The sequence below is a fragment of the Heloderma suspectum genome, chromosome 10 (assembly GCF_057233095.1).
Source record: "Heloderma suspectum isolate Gila_16-S chromosome 10, 16-S_ref, whole genome shotgun sequence".
Taxonomy (NCBI): Eukaryota; Metazoa; Chordata; class Lepidosauria; order Squamata; family Helodermatidae; genus Heloderma; species Heloderma suspectum.
In genome coordinates this window covers 32,879,636-32,902,866 of record NC_139467.1, presented here as the reverse complement: position 1 = coordinate 32,902,866, position 23,231 = coordinate 32,879,636, and the positions used below count along the sequence as shown (strand labels likewise).

At 46.7% G+C, this 23,231-nt stretch overlaps 1 protein-coding gene across 2 annotated transcripts in view; it reads left to right on the top strand.

Moving 5' to 3' along the window:
* Positions 1 to 2,319: 2,319 nt before the first annotated feature.
* Positions 2,320 to 23,231, top strand: part of CNKSR1 (connector enhancer of kinase suppressor of Ras 1) — a 55,669-nt gene continuing 34,757 nt past the window's right edge. Inside the window, exons 1-8 of one of the 2 annotated variants that reach the window (XM_084815800.1) lie at positions 2,320 to 2,340; positions 5,639 to 5,796; positions 5,923 to 6,125; positions 7,970 to 8,054; positions 16,267 to 16,308; positions 18,677 to 18,796; positions 20,116 to 20,175; positions 20,760 to 20,828. In XM_084815800.1, the coding sequence (XP_084671926.1) occupies positions 5,737 to 5,796; positions 5,923 to 6,125; positions 7,970 to 8,054; positions 16,267 to 16,308; positions 18,677 to 18,796; positions 20,116 to 20,175; positions 20,760 to 20,828 (639 nt within the window). In that variant the 5' untranslated portion in view covers positions 2,320 to 2,340; positions 5,639 to 5,736. Of the gene's footprint in view, positions 2,341 to 2,566; positions 2,723 to 5,638; positions 5,797 to 5,922; positions 6,126 to 7,969; positions 8,055 to 16,266; positions 16,309 to 18,676; positions 18,797 to 20,115; positions 20,176 to 20,759; positions 20,829 to 23,231 lie in introns of those variants that run through there. The other variant, XM_084815799.1, reaches the window with a different exon arrangement.

The following is a 23,231-nucleotide window of genomic DNA, read 5'->3' as shown; positions in this document are numbered from 1 at the left end:
GCAGATCACCTGAAATAAAGCTGTAGTGCAGCCTTCCCTTCCATAGGTGCCCTCCAGATGTGTAGCTTTTGTTATTTATTTATTTTCCTCTGGCAAAGAACCCAAGGCGGCTTACACAATCCTCCTCCTCTCCATATTATCCTCAAAACAAGTCCGTCAGGTAGGTTAGGCTGAGAGTCAGCGACTGGCCCACGGTCATCCGGTGAGCTTCATGGCTGAGTGGGGACTAGTCTCCCTCTAGGGGTGGCTAGAGCCCATCTTCTTAGCTCATAACAGGCATAAAAGGACAAAAATGCATTCAGTCGTTCCAGATGCAATTCTATGCATGTTTAGACAGAAAACAGCAGGGCTGGCCCAAGACCTTTTGCTGCCTGTGGCAAAGAAGAAGATTATTGTGAGGTTAAATAGGGGCATGTACATCGCGCAGAGCTCCTTGGAGGAAGAGAAAGAAAACATTAAATGAATAGATACCTTCCATCCCAAATGCTGGGTGGCAGGATCCTGCAGTGTGTGCCTAGGTGAGAAGCGGACTCCAACACACTGCATCCCCCCAAAGGACTTTGCGATATGCTCCACCTGCCACAATTAAGTAAGTATCAAATGAAGTCGATTTATTGCTAATAGTGCAGTCCAATGCCTGTTTATTCAGAAGCAAGTGCTTTCATGACCAGTACAGCTTAGGGCACAGCTAAATTCTAATAATGCTATACATTAAAAATAGAAATATTAACAATTCTTATCATTAAGCATGTATTATTAATATATACTTCTAAGTTTGCAACTCTTAAAAAAACCCAAAACATAGCATAGGCCTGTTCATGTCTACTCAGAAGTAAATCTCACTCTATTCAGTGGAACATAATTCCATGTTAAATGTGTACAGGATTGCAGCCTTAATCTCTAATAAATGTTCTGTCAAAATTCTGAATAAATGTACACTGGAAAGAGATATCTTGGAATCTCTTTAATGAGTTATACACTCCCTCCCCGCATTGGTCCTATATGCTCTTTGGGTCGGGGAGCATTGTGGAGCTCTTCAGTCCTTTTCTTCAAAGGACTTAATCCTATGCATGTTTAGAAAGAGAAAAGTCCTACAACTCCCAGCACTCCCCAGCCAGAAAAAAAGTCCTACATCTCCCAGCATTCCCCAGCCAGAAAAAGTCCTACAACTCCCAGCATTCCCCAGCCAGAAAAAATCCTACAACTCCCAGCATCCCCCAGCCAGAAGAAAAGTCTGGAATGCTGGGACGTTTTTCTGCCTAAACATGCATAGGATTGCGCCCTTAATGCATTTTCTGCAGTAAGAAAAAAGAAAGAAAGACAAAAGTGGTGGGAAAACAGTGAAGAGCTATGAGCGGAAGATGACCAGTGCTTCCAGACAACGCTTTTATTGCTCCACTGCCCGAACTTATTCACGGAAATTTATGGGGGGTGGAGGGGTGGGGTCCACATGGCGACATCTTCTGCTTGTAAACCTCCCATGTTTTCCCCACCACTTCTTCTGTCTTTTCTCTTACTGCAGGCAACCCCTCAAGGAAGAAAAGATGGCAATGCTGCCTGATGCCTTCTCACGGGTAATGCTGGGAGCCCTCTGATCTGGAAGTGCCCTCTCCCGTTTGGACCCCCCGTAAAATTCTGTGGTTGAGGCAGGGGGGCAATAGTGCCATAAAAGCTTTGTATGGAAGCACCCCGTATAGATGATGGTAGCAAGCATGGCAGTAAAGGATCAGGGTGGGACTACTGCTGAAATAATAAAATAGTAGGGATAGAAATTATTAGGGGTGGTGAGGCATACACATCCTTTGCATGGCAAGACCCTCTCCAGCCTGCTCCTCCAAGGACAGTTGCTCAGAAATATGTCTTGCCACCACCTCTAATTTCAATGGGACTTTCTCGGTAAATGTGAATAGGAGTATTTATTATGATTGTTGTTATTAATAATATTTACATTTATATCCTGCCTGTTTTCCTCTTGCAAGAAACCCAAGGTGGCTTACATGGTCCACTACCTCTCCATTTTATTCTCACAACAACCCTGTGATTGTTGTGTAGGTTGGGCTGAGAGTCAGTGACTGGCCCAAAGTCACCCAGCGAGCTTCATGGTCGAGTGGGGACTAGAACCTGGATCTCCTGGGTCCCAGTCCAATACTCTAGCCACTATGTCACACTGGATTCCCAGCTTTAATTTGCCAAAGTTCAGAGCACTAAATGCACTGTACTGTACCTTTAAGGAAATTAGATAAGGTAGAGAAACTGGTTTGTGTAGTATCCTGCTGTTGAATCAGAGGCTAGCAAAACAGTGGGGGGGGGTGAGGGAGGGGGGATAGAAGGAGGAACCTGGTGAGTGGCTGCAAGTTTATGCACACCTTAAGAAAGCTGATGAACGAGAGCATCTTAGAAAGGGGGTAAATTGCTCCCTACCCCCTGCTACCCTACTCTCTTTCATCCCAGTGGGGACCTGGTAACTGCCTTGGACAAACTCCAGCATTTTTAGATGAGGCGGGCTTTACCGCTGAGTGACAAGAGGCTGGGACCAACCAGAATCCCAGTGGGGAGTTTACCTGTTGGAACCTGCAGGTGTGTCTTTGAGTGTCATCCGTGATTTCCCTGGCACGGAAACAGATTCGTAGCATAGGAGTGTCCAAAAGGGGCCTGGCCAGGGCTCCGATCATGGACCCCATCTCGACCTGGAATCCTAAGATGGTGGTGGCCTGGATGAGAGGTGAGAGGAAGGGGAGGGGGAGCTGGAGCTGGACTTGGAGGGGGAAAACTAGAGCCTACATCGAACAGGTGGGTATTGTTGGGAGACTCCCTCTGGCTACTTAGTCCCCACTGGACTCGAAACTATACAGGCAGCATCCCCCAACCTGGCACCCTCCAAATGTGTTGGACTGCAACTCCCATCATCCCCAAGGCTAGGGAAGGCTGCTGTAGGCAGCAGGCGACTGCCCAAATGCCCCATATCCAGGGTTCTGGTTGAAGCTAGAAGGCAGCACCATTCGTGTAAAAACTGCAGACGTGCCAGGGATGGTGGGAGCAAACGTGAGCGAGAGCCTACCTCTCCTTGCCTACATGAATTAAACGCATTCCTGCATTGGGCAGGGTTTGCCCTGGCTACATGAGTGGGATTGCAGCCTGTGCCATGGCGAGAGGAGAAGCCTTTCCCCCAAACCATGTCATCATGGGTGCCACAACACACCTGATCCTTCTGGGTTTTGTGGCGTTACAGCAAATGATTTTGGGGGTAACAGCTGGCCGGGCGCCCCTTCTCCCTCCCCTGCTTCCTGTTGACTGCAGAAAACAATGGTGCCCTCTGTGAATTTGCAAGCAGTGACATAGGAATGGAAAGGACGGGGGAGAAGGAAAGTTCAGGCAAGTCCTCAGAACTGCCGTTTGTTTGTAATCCTAATGTATATTCTCCTGATGTTAGGTTGAGCAGAACAAACCAAAGTCATACAAGTATCTATGGCAAGCTGATACTTAATGCTTACTGCCTTGAATTTCATAAACTTGGGTGAAGGTACCTTCCCCAATTGAAAGCCTCCCCCAAAGCTGAATTTCAAAAGTTAGATAAGAGATTCCAAAGTGTTGCCAAATGTTGTAGCTGGGCAAAACTTGATACTGGTTCTTGAAAATACGAGTATTTATGTGCCGTGAACGTTGTGTTTATGCAGGGGTGGGCAACTGGAGGCCCTCCAGATGTTTTGGCCTCCAACTCCCATCAGCCCCAGCCAGCACAGACAATGGTGAGGAGTGAGGGGAGTTGAAAGCCAAAACGTCAGGCTTTGAAGGGCTTCCTAGGTGGGGGAAGAATTGTATACACCAAGAAACTAGTTTCTTAACAGTATTCAGCACTGCCAATAGTCATGTAATGTGTGAACCAGCTGCCAGAATAAGGCTTGTACCTCCTTTGACTTGCACTGGCTGGCTGTATATTTCTGAGCCTGATTCAAGGTGCTGGTTCTAACCCAAAAAGCCTTACACGGCTTGGGACAGCAGTACCTGACGGGGCATGTCTCCCAACATGAACCTACCCGTACACTATGTTCAGCATCTAAGGCCCTCCTCTGGGTGCCTCCTCTGAGGGAGGCTCAGAAGGCAGCATCAAAGGAGAGGGCCTTCGTGGTGGTGGCCCCCAATTTTGGGATGATCTCCCCGACAAGGCCCTGCTGACACCAACATTGTTATCTTTTCAGCGCCAGACCTTTCTCTTCTCTCAGCCATTTGGCAGCATATGATGAGTTCTTAATGAGATGCTGGATTTGTATTATGGTTGATTGTTTAAAAACGTTTTAGATATATGTTGTCTGTGTGTGTATGTGCTGTCTGTTTATATGTTCTTATGTAAATGAATTTACACTTTATATAATGTATTTTAATGGTTTTTAATCTTTGTAAACTGGCCAGAGAACTTTGGCTATGGGGTGGTATAGAAATGTTGATGATGATGGTGGATATTGTGGACACACAACCCTATCTGAAGATACTATAATGCTTTCAGGGCACATTCTTTCCCCCAGATTCCTAGCCCTGTAGATTTGGAGATATATTTCCCCCTAGCACCTTTCTAGTCTAGTGTGTAAGCACTCCCCCTTCCCCAGTCCCAGACACTTTCTCTGTGCTGTTTTTTATTCCCAGTGTTTCTGTGCTGCCTCTCAGGGCAAATAGCCCTCCCACGCTGGCTCACACGCAAAATTAAAACATAAAATACCGTTAAAAATCAACTAATTGAAGATTGCAAAACTAAAACAGCGATCTAAAATACTTTCCGATCCAGGACAGCAAATCCACTAAGGGTGCAATCCTATGTATGTTTAGATAGGAAAAAAGCTGGCTGGGACGTGCTGGAAGTTGTAGGACATTTTTCTGTCTAAACATGCATAGGATTGTGCCCTAAAACAATTGAAAAGGAGATGGTGGCAGCAGTATAAATGAATTAAAAATCCTGCCCAGCATGTTTAACTAAAAGCAGAATGGAACAAAAACAGTTTCTAGAGCCCATCCAAAGGCTGGGGGTGGGGGATGGTGCCAAACTGTATATCCCTTGGGAGAGAATACCAGTAGTATGGGGCCAACACTGAAAAGGCCCTGTCTTTTATGCCAGCCTGTCTAATTGATCTCAGTGACGGGTCTGTGAGCAGGGCATCTGAGGCCAATCTTAAGGCCTGGGCAGATCCATATGAGTCCAGGCGGTCCTTCAAATAGTAATATACAAGCTTTGTAACATCAATAACGCTAAACTGCTGGTAGCAGCTGAGCAATATCACCTAGGTGTGCTAGTCCTAACCAGAGAGAACGCTGATGGTCTAAAGTCCTGTTGTATGAAGCCGCCTTATACTAAGTCAGAGTACTGGACTATCTAGCCCAACACTGTGTCCTCTGATTGGCGGTGGCTCTTTGGGGTCTGCAGCAGATCTTTCCCATTATCTACTACCTGATCCATTTTTAAAAATGGAGACCCCAGGGGCTGAGCCTAGAACCTTGTGCAGGTAAAGCATGCGCTCTGCCACTGAGCCTAGAACCTTCTGCAGGCAAAGCATGTGCATTGCCACTGAGCTGTGGCTCCTCCCAAAACGTGCAGGCCTGTTCCATGAAGAAAGGAAATTGAATGCTTTCCCTCCCACCTGCCCCTGTTTAGGATTGGATCTGGCATTACAGGACTACGCATTTGAGACCTGGGGCCTGACCGGAAATGAGCTGCTTCGTTTGTCTTATCGGGACTTGGAGGATCTGGGCATGAGCCGTGTTGGCCACCAGGAGCTGCTTCTGGAAGCTGTGGAACACCTCTGCGTTTTGGTGAGCACGTGGCCCTAAGTCCCAGCAAGACCCCTGCCAGGCACCCGATAACTTTGGCAAATACGGCCTGCAATGGGGGGGTTGTGTCCTTTGCTGAGGCTGCTTGGCTTGTTCCCCTCTCGCTAGAACTACGAGCTGACCACGTCCAACCTGCGGACGCTCACAGAGAAGCTGCAAGGGGTCGTCCAGACGCTGCAGGCATTCATCCTGAGCCGCAGGAAAGTGAGCACCTACAATGGGGATTCTGTTGAGAGGCCGCCCTCGGACCTCCTGGCTTGTGTGGCGGAGCTGATCGGTGCAGCAAAAGGCCTCTTCTTATGGCTCAACAGGTATTCAGATACTAAGGTGGCCATGTGTCTTCTTTTACAGAGCGCTGTCCTCTGAAGGTGTCCTTGATTTGAAGGGCTGCCCTGTCCAATTCCAGTTTAAAGACAAAAGGAACCATCAGAACTGTTGTGCATCCACAGGTAGCGCCTGGACAGCAGGCTGATTAGGCTGGTACACAGGTCCCCTGATCTTCCACACTGTGGTGAGATGGACTGTGTTTCTATTTAAGTTGCCATAATTATTTCTAAATTAGCATCTATACCTATAAATCAGCACATGCAAAATTCGTCCAAATTGGTGTCCTCTTTTGTGCTGTTTTTTGGCATTTCATAAGCCGTCACCCTACTGACCCACTCCGGGGGGAGCAGAGTGGGGAGCGTACAAGCCTGAGGCTCGCCTGGGCTCGTTCACATAATGCTAAGCTATCATTTAGTGCAAGGCTGGGCAACCTTTTGGATGCTGAGGCTGCATCATGAGGATTGGGGATGGCACTCATGTGCGCACATACCTGCACACATGTTCTTCCCCCCACCCACATCTCAGTGTGTGGAAATGGAGAGGCTTGAACTTCCCTGCCCACGGAGATCAGGGGCTGAGGGGAGTTTAAAGCCTCTCTTCCCTCCTGGGATCCTGATCAAGATCGCTCTTTCCTCATTCATAAGAGCAGTGACAAAATGGCAACCTTTCCTTGGGATCACTGGGAAGGGGGAAGACAGCTGTAACATCGCTCCCTTCCCAGCAATCCTGATGCAGAGATTGCTGTTTCGCCACTACTCTTAGCAGCAAGGAAACAGCAATTTGTTTTCTGCCCTTCAGCTGATGGCTGATCAGCTGCGCAGCGGGGAAAAGTGGGTGGGGAACCTGGCACTGCATGTTGCCCATATATGGATTGGCATTAGTAGCCCAATGTCTCTGATTACAAAAATGTATAGAAAAACACCTAAACCTCAGGAAATTGTCAAATGGCAGTGTGCTGTAGCTATATACAGAAGCTGGCCTTGAGATTAGGGATGTTGGCGAAATCTGCAACGGAATCAAATGAGCTCAGATTTCTAGGGATCCAACTTGTGGATTCCGCAGCGGATGGGCTTTTCCCGAGTTAAATGAATTCCCCAGACTTGTGGACCATTGTTTTTACTTTCCAGAATTTTATGCATATGTAGTTGTAGAAAACTACATAAAATTAAAAAACACCGGCCAAAAATGTGCATTTCCTGCATAGGCTAAAGCATTAAAATGTGTATGGGGGCGGGATTTGCACATTTGCGCAAGTGCGAATTTATGCAAGTGTGAATTTGTGCAAATTTGGGGAATTGGGAAACATCCGATTCCGTCAATGAGCGGATGACAGAATGAAAGGCACCTGACAATCCATGAAACGCAGATGGAACGGACTTTACAAAACCTGTATATTCCTAGTTCAGGTACATAGGTACAATTTGCACAGTGTGTGCGTGCGTGTAAGTGAGAGAGAGAAAGAGAGATCATGTTTGGTCAATAGAAACTCTACAGGAAGTTTGTTTTTGTATACAAGCTTATTCAGGGGTGTATATACTGAAAAATATATTGCACAACAATCCCATGACAGGATAATGTTGTTGTTGTTAAGTTGATTTATGAAGGGTGTTAGTGCCTATGAACAGGGGTCTTCCAGATATATCCTGCTGGATCTGGTTGTGAATTAAAGATTTCTTAGCAATCTCTGCTTTGAGGTACGGATTCAGACCCGATATTTGTCGTTGGTCTGTTTCAGTTTTGCCTGTTTTCACTGAAGTGTTGCAGTTGTCCGTTAGCTCAGTCCTTCTGTGGAGGAATCCATGGGGGACTCACTGATCTATTCTTGCAGGTATCTCTTCTCCCACCTAAATGATTATTCGGCCAGCCGAGACATCATCTGGCTCTGTGGAGATCTGGCAGAGATTGTGCAGAAGGTAAGTCTCTGTAGTGATGCTCCAACTGTGAGATACTTTTCCTATAGAGCAGCGCCCTGTAACCCAGAGCCTTCCAGCTGTGTTGGACTACAACTCCCAGCATCCCCAGCCTGCCTGCTTGCTGGGGTGATGGGAGTGGTAGTCCAACACAGCTGGAGGGCATCAGGGTGGGGGACGCTGCCATAGAGGTACAACTGGCATCAACACTGCCATCTTTTTGACACCACCCCAAAACTCTTTTATTTGCCCAGGAGTTTTAATTGAGGTGTGCCTGTTCTAATTTTGCTGCTCTTTAATGCATATGATGGTGATGGTCATGTTTCTCTTTTTACTATTTATCTTATTTTGTGTGACTAACTTGGTCATGGTTTGCTCTTCTAAATTTTGTACAGCTAATTGGTCATGCCTTTGTGCATTGGCCTGGTATCCGTAAGGAGGATGCATGGTTTAGAAATACTTTCATAAATAAAATTAAAAAGTTCCCGGAAGTTGGTTCAAAGATTATGTCTATAAGGGTAACGCCTTAGCTGTGTGCTTCAGCATTTTGATATTCAATGGCTTTTGACGATGAGGAATTGTCTGCTGTTTTTAAGGATTAGAAATAGAGGCCACAACGTTGATCACGTGAGCAGTATTTCTGGGCATGCTAAGAATTCTCTGGAAAATTTGCTGATGATTTCGCAGGCTTTCCTTCAGCATTGTTGTTCATCTTCCACATTGGGCAGTGGAAAACACCTGTGCATTGTCATGTGTGACTATCAGTCAGTTGTGTGTCTTACCCTTGTTGTGTGGGCAACTGCCTTGTTGACATTGGCATGCAGGAAGTCTGTGATAATGGCGGAGTTGTGGTGGGCTGGCTCGCAAAGGATGCTTTGTCTTGCTGCTAAGGAGGGGTGTGCTCTGTCTAGTCTGGGATGGTCTTGCATTAAAAGGTAAAGGTGTCCCCAACCAGTCGTGTCCGACTCTAGGGTGCGGTGCTCATCCCCGTTTCTAAGCCGAAGAGCCAGCGCTGTCTGAAGACGCTTCCGAGGTCATGTGGCCGGCATGACTGAACACCGAGGTGCACGGAATGCTGTCACCTTTCCCGCCGAAGCGGTACCTATTTATCTACTTGCAATTTCTTGCTTTCGAACTGCTAGGTTGGCAGAAGCTGGGACTGAAGATGGGAGCTCACTCCGTCACGCGGCACTCGGGTCTCGAACTGCTGTCCTGCCGACCTTCCGGTCTGCAGTTCAGCGTCTTAACCACTAAGCCACCGCAGCATTACAGCCTCTCTAAGTGTATTTGGTCCTTCGCCATCTGCGAGACTTTAACTGAGTATGAATCTTCAGTGAGGTAGGAGCGGGACCGGTACTGCTTGGTTTTGTCCCTGGCTGTGTGTGCCCGTTCAGAAGAGGCAGTGTGCTTCAAGAGCAGGAGTGTGGAACTTCAGGCCTGGGGGACAAATATGCTCTCCTGGGAGCCCCAGTCTGGCCCTTCAGGGTTTCCCAGAAGGCCATACCCCTTTCTCCTGGGCCCATGTTCTTTCCCCCGACCATCAGAGAGCAGTAAAACGGAGGGAAAATTTGTGCAAAATTCCTAGCAGCAGGCATTTGGTCCTGCATCCTTGTGCAGGAGTGAAAATAAACAAAAAAAACCTTGCAAATGTGTTCAGGGTACTCTCTGGTGTCTTTTCTTCATGATTCCTAAAAAAAAAAAAAGAAAGAAATCCATCCCAAGGCCAGGGAGGGATGAAGGAGAATGGCACTAGTGAGATTGCGAGGAGCGGCAGGATTTTTTTCCACTCTTGCTGGCCGTTCCCGACAATCCACAAAAAAATCACCCTACTGGGTTCAGACATCACACTAAGCCACCATGAGAATAAGCCACCCTAAACAACCCTAAAAAAAGGTAAAGGTAAAGGTGTCCCCAACCAGTCGTGCTGACTCTAGGGTGTGGTGCTCATCTCCATTTCTAAGCCGAAGAGCCAGCGCTGTCCGAAGACGCTTCCGTGGTCATGTGGCCGGCATGACTGAACACCGAGGTGCACGGAACGCTGTTACCTTTCCCGTCGAAGCGGTACCTATTTATCTACTTGCAATTTCTTGCTTTCGAACTGCTAGGTTGGCAGAAGCTGGGACTGAAGACGGGAGGTCACTCCGTCACGCAGCACTCGGGTCTCGAACTGCTGTCCTGCTGACCTTCCGGTCTGCAGTTCAGCGTCTTAACCACTAAGCCACCGCGGCCCCTATAAAAAATAAAAAACAACCCTACTACAAGCCACCTAAGGTAGCTGCTTCACTCTGCCTGATGGGAGGGCCGACACTGCTAGCTATCTTCAGTGCTTCTGTGATCTGCTTTCATATGCTGTTACTTGGGAAAATTGCTACGTTTTGGGGTTGGATTTTATAGGATGTTTTTCTGAGTGCAATCCTATGCGTGTTTAGACAGAAAAAAGTCTGGCATGGCTGGCTGGGGCATCCTGGGAGTTGTAGGATGTTTTTCTGTCTAAACATGCATAGGATTGCACCCTTAGCAATCTTATGATGTAAGTTGCTTTGAGTTTATGCTTATAAAGAAAAGCAGGATATAAGTTAATAAAATAATAATAATTATAATAAAGAAAGAAAGAAAAGAAAAGCTTCCCTTACCATGGCTTCATAGGGTGGCCATGTGTCCTCTTTTCCAGAGGACAGTCCTCTATTTGAAGATGTCTCCTGTTCGAAGGGCTGTCCTGTCCAGTCCCAGTTTATAGATAAAGAACCCTAAGAATTATTTCCCATCAGCCGAACAGCTGACTGAACAGTTAGGCACACAGGTCATCTGTTCACAGTCTTCCACACTATAGTGAGATGATATTTCTATCTCAATTATAGTAATTATTTCTAAATTTGCACCTATACCCATAAATTCACACATGCAAATGTCATGCAGATTGGAGTCCTCTTTTTGGTGATGTAGTTCCTCTTTTTTGGCAAGCCATAAGTGGGCACCCTAATCAGAATTGGGCCACTGGGTTCAGATGGAACTCCTGTGCGACTGGGATAAAAGTCAAACATCCCGCCGTGGGCTTACAAGAAGATGGTGGTTTCACCTTTGGAAAACCAAGAGAGGGCCTCTTCCACTGTGGGGTGCCAAGTTCCATGGCTCAGTGTTGGCTGACAGAAGATGAGAGATCAGCATCTGAACTTGAATGAACTGAAAGGAATGGCAGCTGACCAGAAAGGGTGGGTGGAGAGAGGACGAGAAGAGGGAGGTAAACAAAACTGGAAGGGGAGAGCGAGTGAGTTGTCTTTGATAGAAATAATCCCATGCGTCACGCTTTGGGATCGGGGTCAGGGCTGGGTGGTTGGGTTTGGGGAATCTTCATGTTCATTTGGATGTAGTCCCCGTTGATAAAGGGGAACCAATATGCTGAGGATACCGTCTCTTTGGAGAAACTCCTACAGGTAGGATTGCTGGTAACTTCTCTGTAAAAGGCTCCTTTAGTGTGTGTTTGTCTGTGTTTGTCTGTGATGGAATCTGTGGAATGAGCTGGAGGGACGATGATAAATGGCCCCGTTGGAAAAGTATGCTGGCTCTAGTGGGGAGAGCATGGGAAAGGGAATTGGGAATACATGCTCATAAAGGAAAAGAGGAGGATCTTAATGGCAAGAAATGGTTGAAAGCACGATGGTGTGTAGATAAAAGGGGGGAAGGGCTTAACAAAGGTGTTTCCATGTTGCAGAAAGGGCTAAAAGAATCGGGGTTCTTTATCTGTGCTAGACATTGAACTCGATGGTCTTGTAGGCCCCTTCCAACCCTACTATTCTATGATTCTATGAACCTGGTCCCCTCCAGATGTGTTGAACTACAACTCCCAGGATCCCCCAGCCAGCATGGTTTGGGATGGCTGATGGATGCAATGGCAGATATTTCAGTTGTTGTCTTGTCCACTGCATCTTCAATTTGTAGTGTTTTCCCACTCTCACCCCTATTAAACCCCCAATCCTTGACTGTTAAGGGTGCCCCTGCCTGGTGCATGGTATTCCTTTTGCTATGGCATTTAGAAGTGTCGGTTGTTTTATATTTGTGAGGGTGTGTGTGTGTGTGTAGTGTGTTTAAAACAAAAAAGGCCTAAAATGACCAGGAAAGAATAGAGTACTGGATCCTTGGTTTGCCAGTAGGAAAGGGAAGCTTGGGGGAAGAAGGCCAGGGTTCAGCAGCAATCTGCAGACCTCTTCCAGCTTGCAACTCTATTGGGGAGGGTGTGTATGCATATTCTGAAAGTTTTCTATGCTCTCTTAGTGGCTCTCAGCATGGCCAGGTGTCCTCTTTTACTGAGGACCGCCCCCTATTTGAAGGGCTGTCCTGTCCAAGTCTGGTTTAGAGATAAAGAACCATTAGAACTTTTGCCCAGCCACAGTTAGTATCTGGACAGCAGACTGAACAGGCGGGCACACAGCTGGTCCCCTGGGCACAGTCATCCACACTATGGTGAGATGGACTGTATTTCTAGCTGAGAGAAAAATTGCTCAGACTAAGGAGCCAAGCAAGAGCCTGAGGCTTTTATAGCAGTGGTGAGGAACCTTGAGATGTTGCTGGACTACAAGTCGCATCCTCCCTGATGCCTGGCTGGGGCTGATGGAAGTCAGAGTTCAGATACATCTAGAAGGCCATGCAGGGAGATAATGTGTCCTCTTTTCCATAGAACTGTCCTCTATTTGAAGGTGCCCGCTATTTCAGGATTGGACAGAGGGTAGATCGCCAGATGTTTTGGACTTCAACTCCCAGAAGCCCCTGCCAGCATGGCCAATGGCCAGGAATGCCGGGAGCTCAAGTCCAAAATACCTTGAGATCTACATTCTGCCTGCCCCTGCTCTGTTTGAAGGGTTGTCCTGTCCAAGTCTGGTTTGTAGATTGAGAACCATCACAACGGCTGCCCACCCACCGTTAGCAGACCTGGGCAGCAGACTGAATGGGCAGGCGCACGGGTCCCCTGGTCACAGTCTTCCACACTATGGTGAGATGGACTGTGTTTCTATTAATAAGCTACGATATTTATTAATGCAGCTTGATTGGCTGTTGAATACAGGTTAGTTGGCTGCTGAATACAATGGATGGCTATGCTGGTTGGGAATGATGGGAGTTGTAGTCCAGCACAACTGTAGGGCACCTGGTTGGAGAAGGCTGTTTTCATTGTTCTCCAGTGCAGGATTATTGCATATCCGACTGTCCCAACTTACTGGGGGGCAGTCCTATTTTCTAGTACCTGCCCTTGGTAAATCAATGTCATTATCAAGGGCTCCTTGGAGGCCTCTCTCAGTCTAATCCAGTAGCCAAGTCCAGACACAGACAAAGGGATTCTTTTCAAAGCTTTATTCCTCTTTTACAACTTAACAACTCTACTGTTAGCAACTAGATATGAGCAGCAGAGTACCTATGCCCTATGTTGGAACAGTTGGTCCCCGTTTGAAAGGGAATTACTGGCAGACCCCTGAACTTAAGGACTAGGGAGAGTCCCTCCCCTTTTCCCTTGGATCCTCTGGGCGCAGCCGTTGTTTGCGCGCCAACCGGGCACTACGCCTCCTTTCCGCGCCCTCCATTTGGCACCGCTCTCTGCGTCGGCGTCGCGCGTCCATCAAGTCTGCTTCCCACGCTCTGTCACTCCCAGGACTGCTATCTAAGCTAGGAATGCTGGTGGGAGGAATCTCCGTCAGCTGTTGGCCCTGGGAAAGAGGAGCATGCTCCTCTCCCAGGAGTGACTCCTCTTCCTCAGAATCAGAACTACTCTGGGATTCTATGGGCTCAGTGTCCACTCTGACAGTCATCCTCTTGGGGGATGCCTTTGTGAAGTGATGTAGAGTCACTCCAGGGCATTCTGGGAAATTTAAATGGTGGCTTGTAGACTCAGCATCCTGGCATGGGGATGGGGGCAGGGCAGGGATCAGTACTGGTGGAGCCCTGGTAGCTGTCCTAGCACAGGATGCGAAGGACTGACCCCAAACCTGAGTGCCATGAACGTGTCACAGCTGAAACTGTGTTGGAGCTGATGGTGTCTTTCTTTCATTCAAGCATTTATGGTTTTTATTAGGGGCACAGGAATCTGCTGTATACTAAGTCAGACTTTTGGTCCATCTAGCTTAGTCTAGTTGGTGCTGACTGGGAGCAGCTCTCCAGAGTTTGGATAGCCCTACCTGGAAATTCTGGGGATGGAACCTTGTTGGAAATTCTGGTGTGACTTACAGCAGAGTTGCCTTATACAAAAGAAAGTGCAGTAAGACAGCATTTAGTATTAGAGGGAATAAACACAGGCTAGAGCCAGTTTAGTAGAAGTTCAAATCAACTTACTTTATTAGTGCTTTCATACATTTCATCAGAGAAGGCTATCTAATACTGTTTTGACTACAAGCACCCCCTAAAGCTGGATGCTTGAGTGTAAGGCATGAGGTATAGTTATTGTGTCCTTCAGTGAGAGAGGACCTGCTACTTCTTGCAGAGGGAAAGAGGAAGGGGAGGGAGTAGGAGAAAGGAACCAATCAAGTTACGGGACAACAAGGGGGATAAGAACATAAGAAGAGCCCTGCTGGATCAGACCAAAGGTCCATCTAGTCCAGCATTCTGTTCACACAGTGGCCAACCAGTGGCCAAGACAAGTGGCTGTTGATACAACACATTCTCTATTGCCCCCAAGTGTCCGGAAGCATGCGGAGTTGTTCCTATTATCCACCAACCTAAGATTCCGTGCATGCCAAACAGGTCCTCCACCATTTAGCTGCAACCCTTCCCTTACACCAACCTTCCCCAACATGGTACACTCCAGATCTTTGTGGCCACAACCTCCACCCTTCCTGACCTTTGGGCCATGCTGGCTGGGGCTGATGGGAGTTGATAACCAAAACAACTGGAGAGCACCAGGTTGAGGAAGGCTGCCTTGTATCAAAGAAGCTTTAAAACGAGAGAGAGAGAGAGAGAGAGAGAGAGAGAGAGAGAGACTGAGATGTGCTGGAAACGGGAGTGGCTGAAAATGTTTGAATGCAAAAGAAGAGTGAGCATGTGTCATGTCCTCATCCTGAGACTGAACCCTGTTGACCCCAAGAAGAGGCTAAAACTTTGGGTCAAGCCCTGGGACCCAGCAACCTTACCCACCATTCTCATTCTCACAGCATGAATGAAGAAGGAAGCGTGAATGCTATTTTGGGCTGCATTAATAGAAGTATAGCTTTCAAATCCCGTGAAGTACTAGTTCCCCTCTACTCAGCACTGCTTAGGCCTCATGTGGAGTACTGTGTCCAGTTCTGGGCACTACACTTTAAGAAGGATGCAGGCAAACTGGAGAGGGTTCAGAGGAAGGCAACAGAGATGATCAAGGGAATGGAAACAAAGCCGTATGAGGAGAGAGTGAAAACTGGGCATGTTTAGCCTTGAGAAGAGAAGACTGAGGGGAGATAGGATAGCGCTCTTCAAATACTTGAAAGGTTGTCACAGAGAGGGAGGCCAGGATCTCTTTTCGATCATCCCCGAGTGCAGGGCACGGAATAATGGGCTCAAGTCACAGGAAGCCAGATTCCAGCGGAACATCAGGAAAAACTTCCTGACTGTTAGAGCAATATGACAATGGAACCAATTACCTAGGGAGGTGGTGGGCTCTCCCACACTGGAGGCATTCAAGGCGAGGCTAGACAGCCATCTATCAGGGATGCTCTGTCCTGGATTCCTGCATTGAGCAGGGGGTTGGACTCGATGGCCTTGTAGGCCCCTTCCAACCCTACGATTCTATGATTCTAAGAAACTGGTGGTGGGGAGACGATTATATATATTTTTTTAATTAAAGGATTTTTACCCAACTCTTCAGCTGAAAAGGCTCCTAGAGCGACTTATGTAGGATCAATAAAAACAAGGCAGTCCCTGCCCACAGTCTGGTAGTCTAATAGGCATGACACAAAAGGAAAAAGGGATGAGGAGGGAAGAGGGAAAATGAGCAGACACAGACACAAGTTTGAATGTTTGCCCATGAGGGGGAAATGCATTGCACATAGAAAAACAGCATGTTACAAAGAAGGCAAGGTTAAATGGACATGAAACCCAGAATACACAAGTGCGGGTAAGTTCGTTGCTCTGGTTGCTGGTAAAGCCAGGGAGAGAACTGGCTGCTTAGCATGATTAACGATTGCTAAGTTGCTACAACTCTGCCTTCATAGTATGAAGAATCCTGCTGTAGTCACCATAGCTTTCTCTGTGTCTGTTCTTGCAGGACTGTACTGTGTCTGAGAGGGAGGATCGGATTCTACTGCTTGTAAGTATTGCAGCCTGTGGATCTAATGCAGGAGAGGAAAAGGCTCAGGGCGGGATCTTCCTTTGAGCTTCTGGGCTGCCATCGACCTGGTTTTTTTGACTGATATCCCTTTCATCTTAACTTGGGCGTTCTCAAGCACACATGTGCTTTTCAGACAGCCAGGTGAACGTGTCTCTTGGCGGCATCAGGAGCCTGTGTTTTTGAGGGCCCTTGGGCAAGACACCCCCGATGGGACCCCTCCCTCAGTGAGTCTGCCTTCTCACTGCCATTGTTACTGGCACCTAGGCATGGTTGAGCATCGGCTGAGGGCCTGCACCCCAGGGGGGGCCCACTGACAAGAGCCTCCTGGACTTCCTCCTCCTCTTCATCATTGGAACCTGCTTGTTCAGCTGCCTCTCGCTCCAGCCCAGACAACGGTGGAGGTGAGAAGGAGGAGCAGGAGATGCCACGGCCTCCTTGCTCCCTGGCTGTCTGCTTGTCAAGTCAGCAAGTGGTAGCAATGATAAGTAAGACCAGGAGGAGCTGGTGACCATGGTGCTGAGAAGGGAGATTCACTGAGGGAGGGGCTCCAGGGAGGGTGTCGTGCCCAAGGGCCCTGTAAAAGCTGCAGCTCGTACTGTCTAATCCTCTTTTAAAGCTGTCCAGGTTGGTGGTCATCACCACATCTTGTGTTAGTGAGTTCCACCATTTACCTGTTTTCAAGAGCTGACCTTTTTTGCTCTTAGAAAGGCCTTTACTGCCCTCCAGTTCCAAACAAGGCCGACAGCACACCTGGAGGGGAAGTATAAAGGGACCCCTTTGGTACAGTGGCCCTGTACCTGTGGTGCAGGTGAGGTGGAAGATGTGGTGCGTTACTTGTTACATTGTTCCTTGTATAAAGATGCTGGGGATCGTTTCTTGGAAGATCTTCTAAGAGTAAGAGCAGGTTGGCCTACTGCTGATATTATCTGTGATTTGTTGGTGGATTCTAACGAAAAAATTACGATCAAGATTGCAACTTTTATTGTAGTGGCCCAAAAAGTCCGCTGAATTTTTTTAAAGAAGCTAGGTGTAGATTCTAGGTGTAGAGGGGACCACTTGCTATAATATCCTGCTAGTATTGTCACTGGGGTCTATGTGTTACCAGTGTCAAATTTTAGCCTTCCTTCTCCATTCTGTTCTTTTATATGATTTCTTTGTGTATGAATTTCTTTTATATGAATTTCCGAGTTTTTAGTAAGAGTATAGGCTGTTATGTAGATATTTTTTTACTTTTGTTGTGTTTGTAACGGCCTTTGTGCCATAGACAAATAAATTTGATTTATCTCCATAATCTATGAAGACTTGACTTGTACGCTGTGTGAAGAAGTACTTCCTTTTTGTCTGTTCGCTCGGTCATCTAAAAAGAGCTGTGCAAGAACTTTAAGAACCAGCTTGAGTCTCCCCAGCTTTATCGAATAAATGCATCCATTGTTTTGTGTGGTGAAGCTCCTAAGAGCTGACTTGCATGAATGGTACAGAAAAGGTTAAGGTTCTGTATCCCCCCTGCCCCACCTTTGAAAATCCTTTAAAATGTGGGTTGATCCTGAAGGTTTTAGCTTTGACAAGGAAAAGTGGGTTGGCTGGGATATGGAAACAATTTCTTGGTTTATAAAATGATGAATGCTACAGAGATAGTGAAATGGGGAATAATCATTCTCTTTCGAAGCACAAAAACTTGGGGTGATCCAGTGAGATGGCCCAGCCATTGGATTCAAAAATTTGGATGGTGGACCATATTTATGGCACTTGAGAAAAGGCAGGGAGCAGGTTCATGTTGTGCTTCCTGGCCCGTTCAGCAAATACATAAAAATCTGGGGGAAGGGAAAGATTTGGGAGGATATTGTGCCCTTGTATGCAATTGTTGCTCACTTTTGGTGCAAGGGTCAAGTCCGGCTGGTTTATTTTAATATGTATGTATGTATTACATTTCTATACCACCCAACAGCCAAAGCATTCTGGGTGGTTCACAGTAATTAAAACCACAAGTACAGCATAAAAACAATATAAAATATAAAAGCATTAAAACTACAGTATAAAGTACATCCAGCATAACACCTAGCAGCAATGCAGAGATTGAAAATACGGTAACAAATTTAAGACAGAGCTAAAAGACTAAAATGCTAAAATGCCTGAGAAAGTAAAAAGGTCTTCACCTGGCGCCAAAAGGAGTATGACATAGGTGCCAGGAGAACCTCTCTAGGGAGCTCATTCCGCAGCTGGGGTGCCACAGCAGAAAAGGCCCTCTTCCTGGTAGCCTCCCACCTCACTTCCTTTGGCGGGGGTTCCTGGAGAAGGACTGCTAAAGATGATCTTTAAAGACAGTGCTTTTCCTCTTTGCAACCTGCAGGGCAGATACATCTCAGGCATCTGTGAGCAAATCTTGAATTACAGTCCTGCTGATCTCCTCGATCAAACTGCCATCTTGGAGACGGTGGAGCTTGTGCCAGCGGGACCGGAAGACAGTCTGGTGGGTCTGCCACTCTTTTTTGTGCAAGGCTGTTGTGGGGCGGGGGTGAGAAGGGCTGGAAGCAAAACGGATTGCTCTTCCTAGTGTCCTGAACTGATTGCTTGCAGAAGGCTGCATGACTTTGGGCCCAAGGTGGCATGCGGCATGCGGGCCGCAGGTTGCTCACCCTTGCACTAGTCCTTTGGGGGAAACGATCACCAGATTGCAGATTTATATGCCATTCAACCAGCAGTGTAGTGGTAAATTTTGAAGTGCAGGCACTCACCACGGCAGTCCCCACAGCCACGCCCCCAAGGAAAATCCAGAAATGTTGGCAGCTCTGTTGATCCATATCAACAAACTGGTTCTAGGAGCAGGTCTTTTGTAAAGCTATTGAGTCTTAATCGCCTATTCAAGACCAAGCCGCCCCAAAATACTTTGCTAGACTGCAACAAGGAACAATATATTGTTGCTGGAGAGATTCATTCCCCCCTCCCCCCAGTAAACTCAGAGGAAACGGAGTTCCTGCTGAAGGGGATGGCAGATGATATCAGTGTCCTGGCTAATTAAAAAAAGTGCCAGAGTGACATCCCTGAAAGCCCTGACACCACTATACCGCTGCGCTGAACACAGGAAACACCAGAGTGGTGCACAACACAAAAATGGCAACAATAAAAATACAGAATGAAAACCAACAATTGCATGATCAATAAAGCCAATATATGTTATTTATTTATTTATTACATTGTTGTGCTGCCCAATAGCCGAAGCTCTCACAACAATTAAAACCATAAAATCCAAAACCATAAAATACAATTTTAAACGTTTCAAACTACAATATAAACATAAACTAATTAAACAGAAGCTAGCAGCAATTTAAAAAAAAATACAGTACCAGATAAAAACATACTGAAAAACTAACATGCCTGGGCGGATAAAAAGGTCTTCACCTGGCCTCAAAAGGAGCACAACGTAGGCACCAACGAAGCTCATTCCACAGCTGGGGTGCCACCACAGAAAAGGCCCTTCTGCTGCTGGGCCATACTTCAGGGAAAGCCTGCGTTAGAATGTATGTTTTGAGCAGGTACTTAAATTTCAAAATGGTTGGTGCCTGCTGAATATTAACAGGGAGGGAATTCCACAGGGCAGGAGCTGCAACACAAAAAGCTCTGTTCTTGTTAGCTATAAGGCAGACCCCCAGGGCATGTAGGACCACTAAGGATATCGCTCCAGAGGATCGCAGTGACCAGGCAGGGGTATAGAGGGTCAAATGACCCATAAGTCACCCCTCCCCTCAGCCGCTTTGCTTTGATAACCATGTCTCCTAAATCTCTCTTCAGGGCATTGAGATTAAGTCCTCGCCCTCTTGTCTCCATTTCATCTCCGGAACTGCCCCAGAAGTGAGTATGCTGAGGTGCAGAGAGCAGGGTGGGGATGTTATTTGTGGCTTTGGCTCTTCCCACCAAACCCATTCCCATAGTGAGGAAGGTAACATTAACTTGGGTCCAAAAATAGGCCCTGTCCCTGTGATGACTTTGCGTCCTGAAATGAGCCTGTGAGGGACGTGGGACAACTCATCTCAGGAAAGAGGGCTCATCTTTCTTCCTCAAACTGTGCTGGGCAGAATACGGCTTGGCCCACCTGCTTTGCTTTCTCCCCCCACCTTCCTGTCCCTGACGGCAACACTGCGTCATGTTAAACTCAGCCCGAACTTTCCCCCCGCCCCTTAGCACAGCTAGTTCCTTCACTCCCTTGCATCCTTTATTGAGCTGGAATTACCCAAAAGGTCAGAGCCTTAAGTTAATACTTAATCCTCTCTGCAGCAACCCCTCCAATCTTGACTTTCACTGTCCAGAAAGCTTCTTAGTTGGATTTTACAATCAGTGAGAGTGTCCACGTTGCTTCTTTCTCCCTCTCAATAAGGGCCATCTTGACCTTGACATTATTCTGTTGTTTGTTGGTTGGTTTTGTTTTTCCTTTCCAGTCCCCGGTTGAACACTGCTGCAGGGTCCTCCCGGGAGATGAGATAGTGGAAGTCAACAACCAGGTGGTGGTAAGTGTGGGCCTCTTCCTTGCTTGGCTTTAAGGCTGGCTACTAGGGCAGAATTAACCATGATACTAAGTTCGCTATAGCAGATGGCTTCATCTGAGTTTGGCAGATCTCATTGATTCACTGGTTTGATTTAGGGTGCAATCCTATGCATGTTTAGACAGAAAAAAAAGCCCTACAACTCTCAGCATTCTCCAGCCAGCCATAGGAGTTTTTCTGTCTAGGCATGCATAGGATTTCACCCTTAATTTATTTCTTAGCTGCCTTTCAAGAACTTGATCTTCTCGAAGGCAGCTTATGATACAGAAACAGTAAAATTCAGCATCAAAGCAATGATCAAAGTTTAAATTGAAACAGTGTTAAAATAATGAGTAAAAATAAAATACGATTTCATATATCTAACAGCAGCAAAAACCATAAAAACCTCCATTAAAAGCCAGACAGAACAAGTATGTTTTTTAAAGCCCACTTAAAAGCAGGCATGGGTGGAGTCAACTGTATATCTCTTGGAAGGGAATTCCATAGGGGGAATCCACCACTGAGAAGGCCATAGCTCTAGAGCCTACCGCCAACCTTGATTTCTGTTTATTTATTTAATGTTTTTATTTCTTAATTACTGCTAGTCTTAGAGGTTTCTTTTCCAGCTATGGTGCTGCTGGTTCTGTATCATATTGTTTTGGGCTTTCTTCACAGGGAGCTTTTATCCTGCAATTGAGATGGCTCCCTCATGGACGTTTCGGTGTCTTTACATGACGCCGTGACCCCCCAGTGTCTCCTGCACTAAATGCCCTTTGTTCCATTTTTTAAAAGATCGCAGATAATGAGCTATCAAATTACCTCATTGTGTTCCGTTTGAGTTCCCTCCGTGAAAAGAGGAAAAGTGGCAAGAAGAGATCAATGAAAGATAATGAAAGATAATCTCAGATATGGGGAGAAGGAGAGGGAAAGGGGTGGGGGAAAAGGAAGTGGGTGAAAAAGGGAGCTGTTGGGCTCCTTCACGCTGAGCTTTTATCCTGCGATTGAGATTGCTCCTTCGCAGAAGTTTGCGGGCTCTTTACATGACGCTGTGACCCTCCAGGGTGTCTCCTGCACTAAATGCCCTTTGTTCCGTTTTTAAATAGATCGCAGATAATGAGCTATCAAATTACCCTGTTATGTTCTGCTTCATTTCGTCTGTGAAAAGAGTTAAAGCAGCAAGAAGAGGAGTGAGATCAATGAAAGATAATGGAAGACTCAGATATGGGGAGAAGGAGGGGGAAGGGGAGGGGGGAAAGGAAGCACATGTAAAGGGAGTCATTTGTGATCCTGCATTTAAAACGGAAGTAGAAAGCCCCATTTTAAATGCAGAATTTTAGGCTGGTGTAGAGATGTCCTTGGTCTATGTATTATATTACTTTTTTGCACTGTTTTTATTAGTGCTGTGCCGAAAATGTCTCCCACATTTTTTCGACCATTCTCGTTCAATCTGATAGAAAGGAAATTGCTTTTGAAAAGTCGTTCAAAGGAGGAGAAATTTCGGAGAAATTCTTATGGGTTGGGTTTGGGGTTCTTGTGCTTACCTTACTTATGAGGTGACTGAGGAGTGTGCATGAGTGTCCTGTCTGTCATTGTACAGTTATCTCTGTGGCAGCCTGTAGCCTCCTTGGCTTCCCGCACTTCAGTTAAAACCTTCATGAAGAAGACACCGTGAGGCAATTCCTCCCATGGGGCTTTTTCAGTTCAGGAAGTGCAGGTGGCCTGGGAGGCTGCAGAGCAATGGAAAGATGTGTAATAGGGAGAGAAGACACACAGAGCACCTTCATCCACCTCACAGTGATCAGGTAAGCTCAAAAATGCCACCAAAAGAAATCCAAAATTCTGCCTCAAAAAAATGGAAGCTTCAACACAGTTGATGCTGTTGCCACCTACAGAAGCAGTTGTTGTTGTTGTTGTTGTTGTTGTTGAGTCGTTCAGTCGTGTCCGACTCTTCGTGACCCCAGAAGCAGTGCAATAAACCAAAAACCCTTTAGGAAAAAAGAAAGCATCTGTGCAACAATCTCTGCCAGTAGTGATCCCGATCTGTGAGAAATTGTGGGGGAATTCCTCCTCCCCTGTGGAATTCTGTGGAATTGTCCCCCCAGTTTCTCTTCCCACAAATAGGCTGGAGAATTTTGAGAGGCCATTTGTGCACAGCTCTAGTTTTTATTCATTTTTTTTTTAAATTAACGGATATACATTTTAAAGGGAATAACTTCAGACAGGCTCCGCATGGTCTTGGACAGACGTTTTTCTGAGCCCTACCACCCAAGGTCATTTTATTTTTAACTGGAGATACCATGGACTGAACCGTGGATCTTCTGTGTTGTAAAGCAGGGGCTCTTTCCACCTAGCTATGGCCCTTCTACTTGCGTCCAGCAGTATATATAC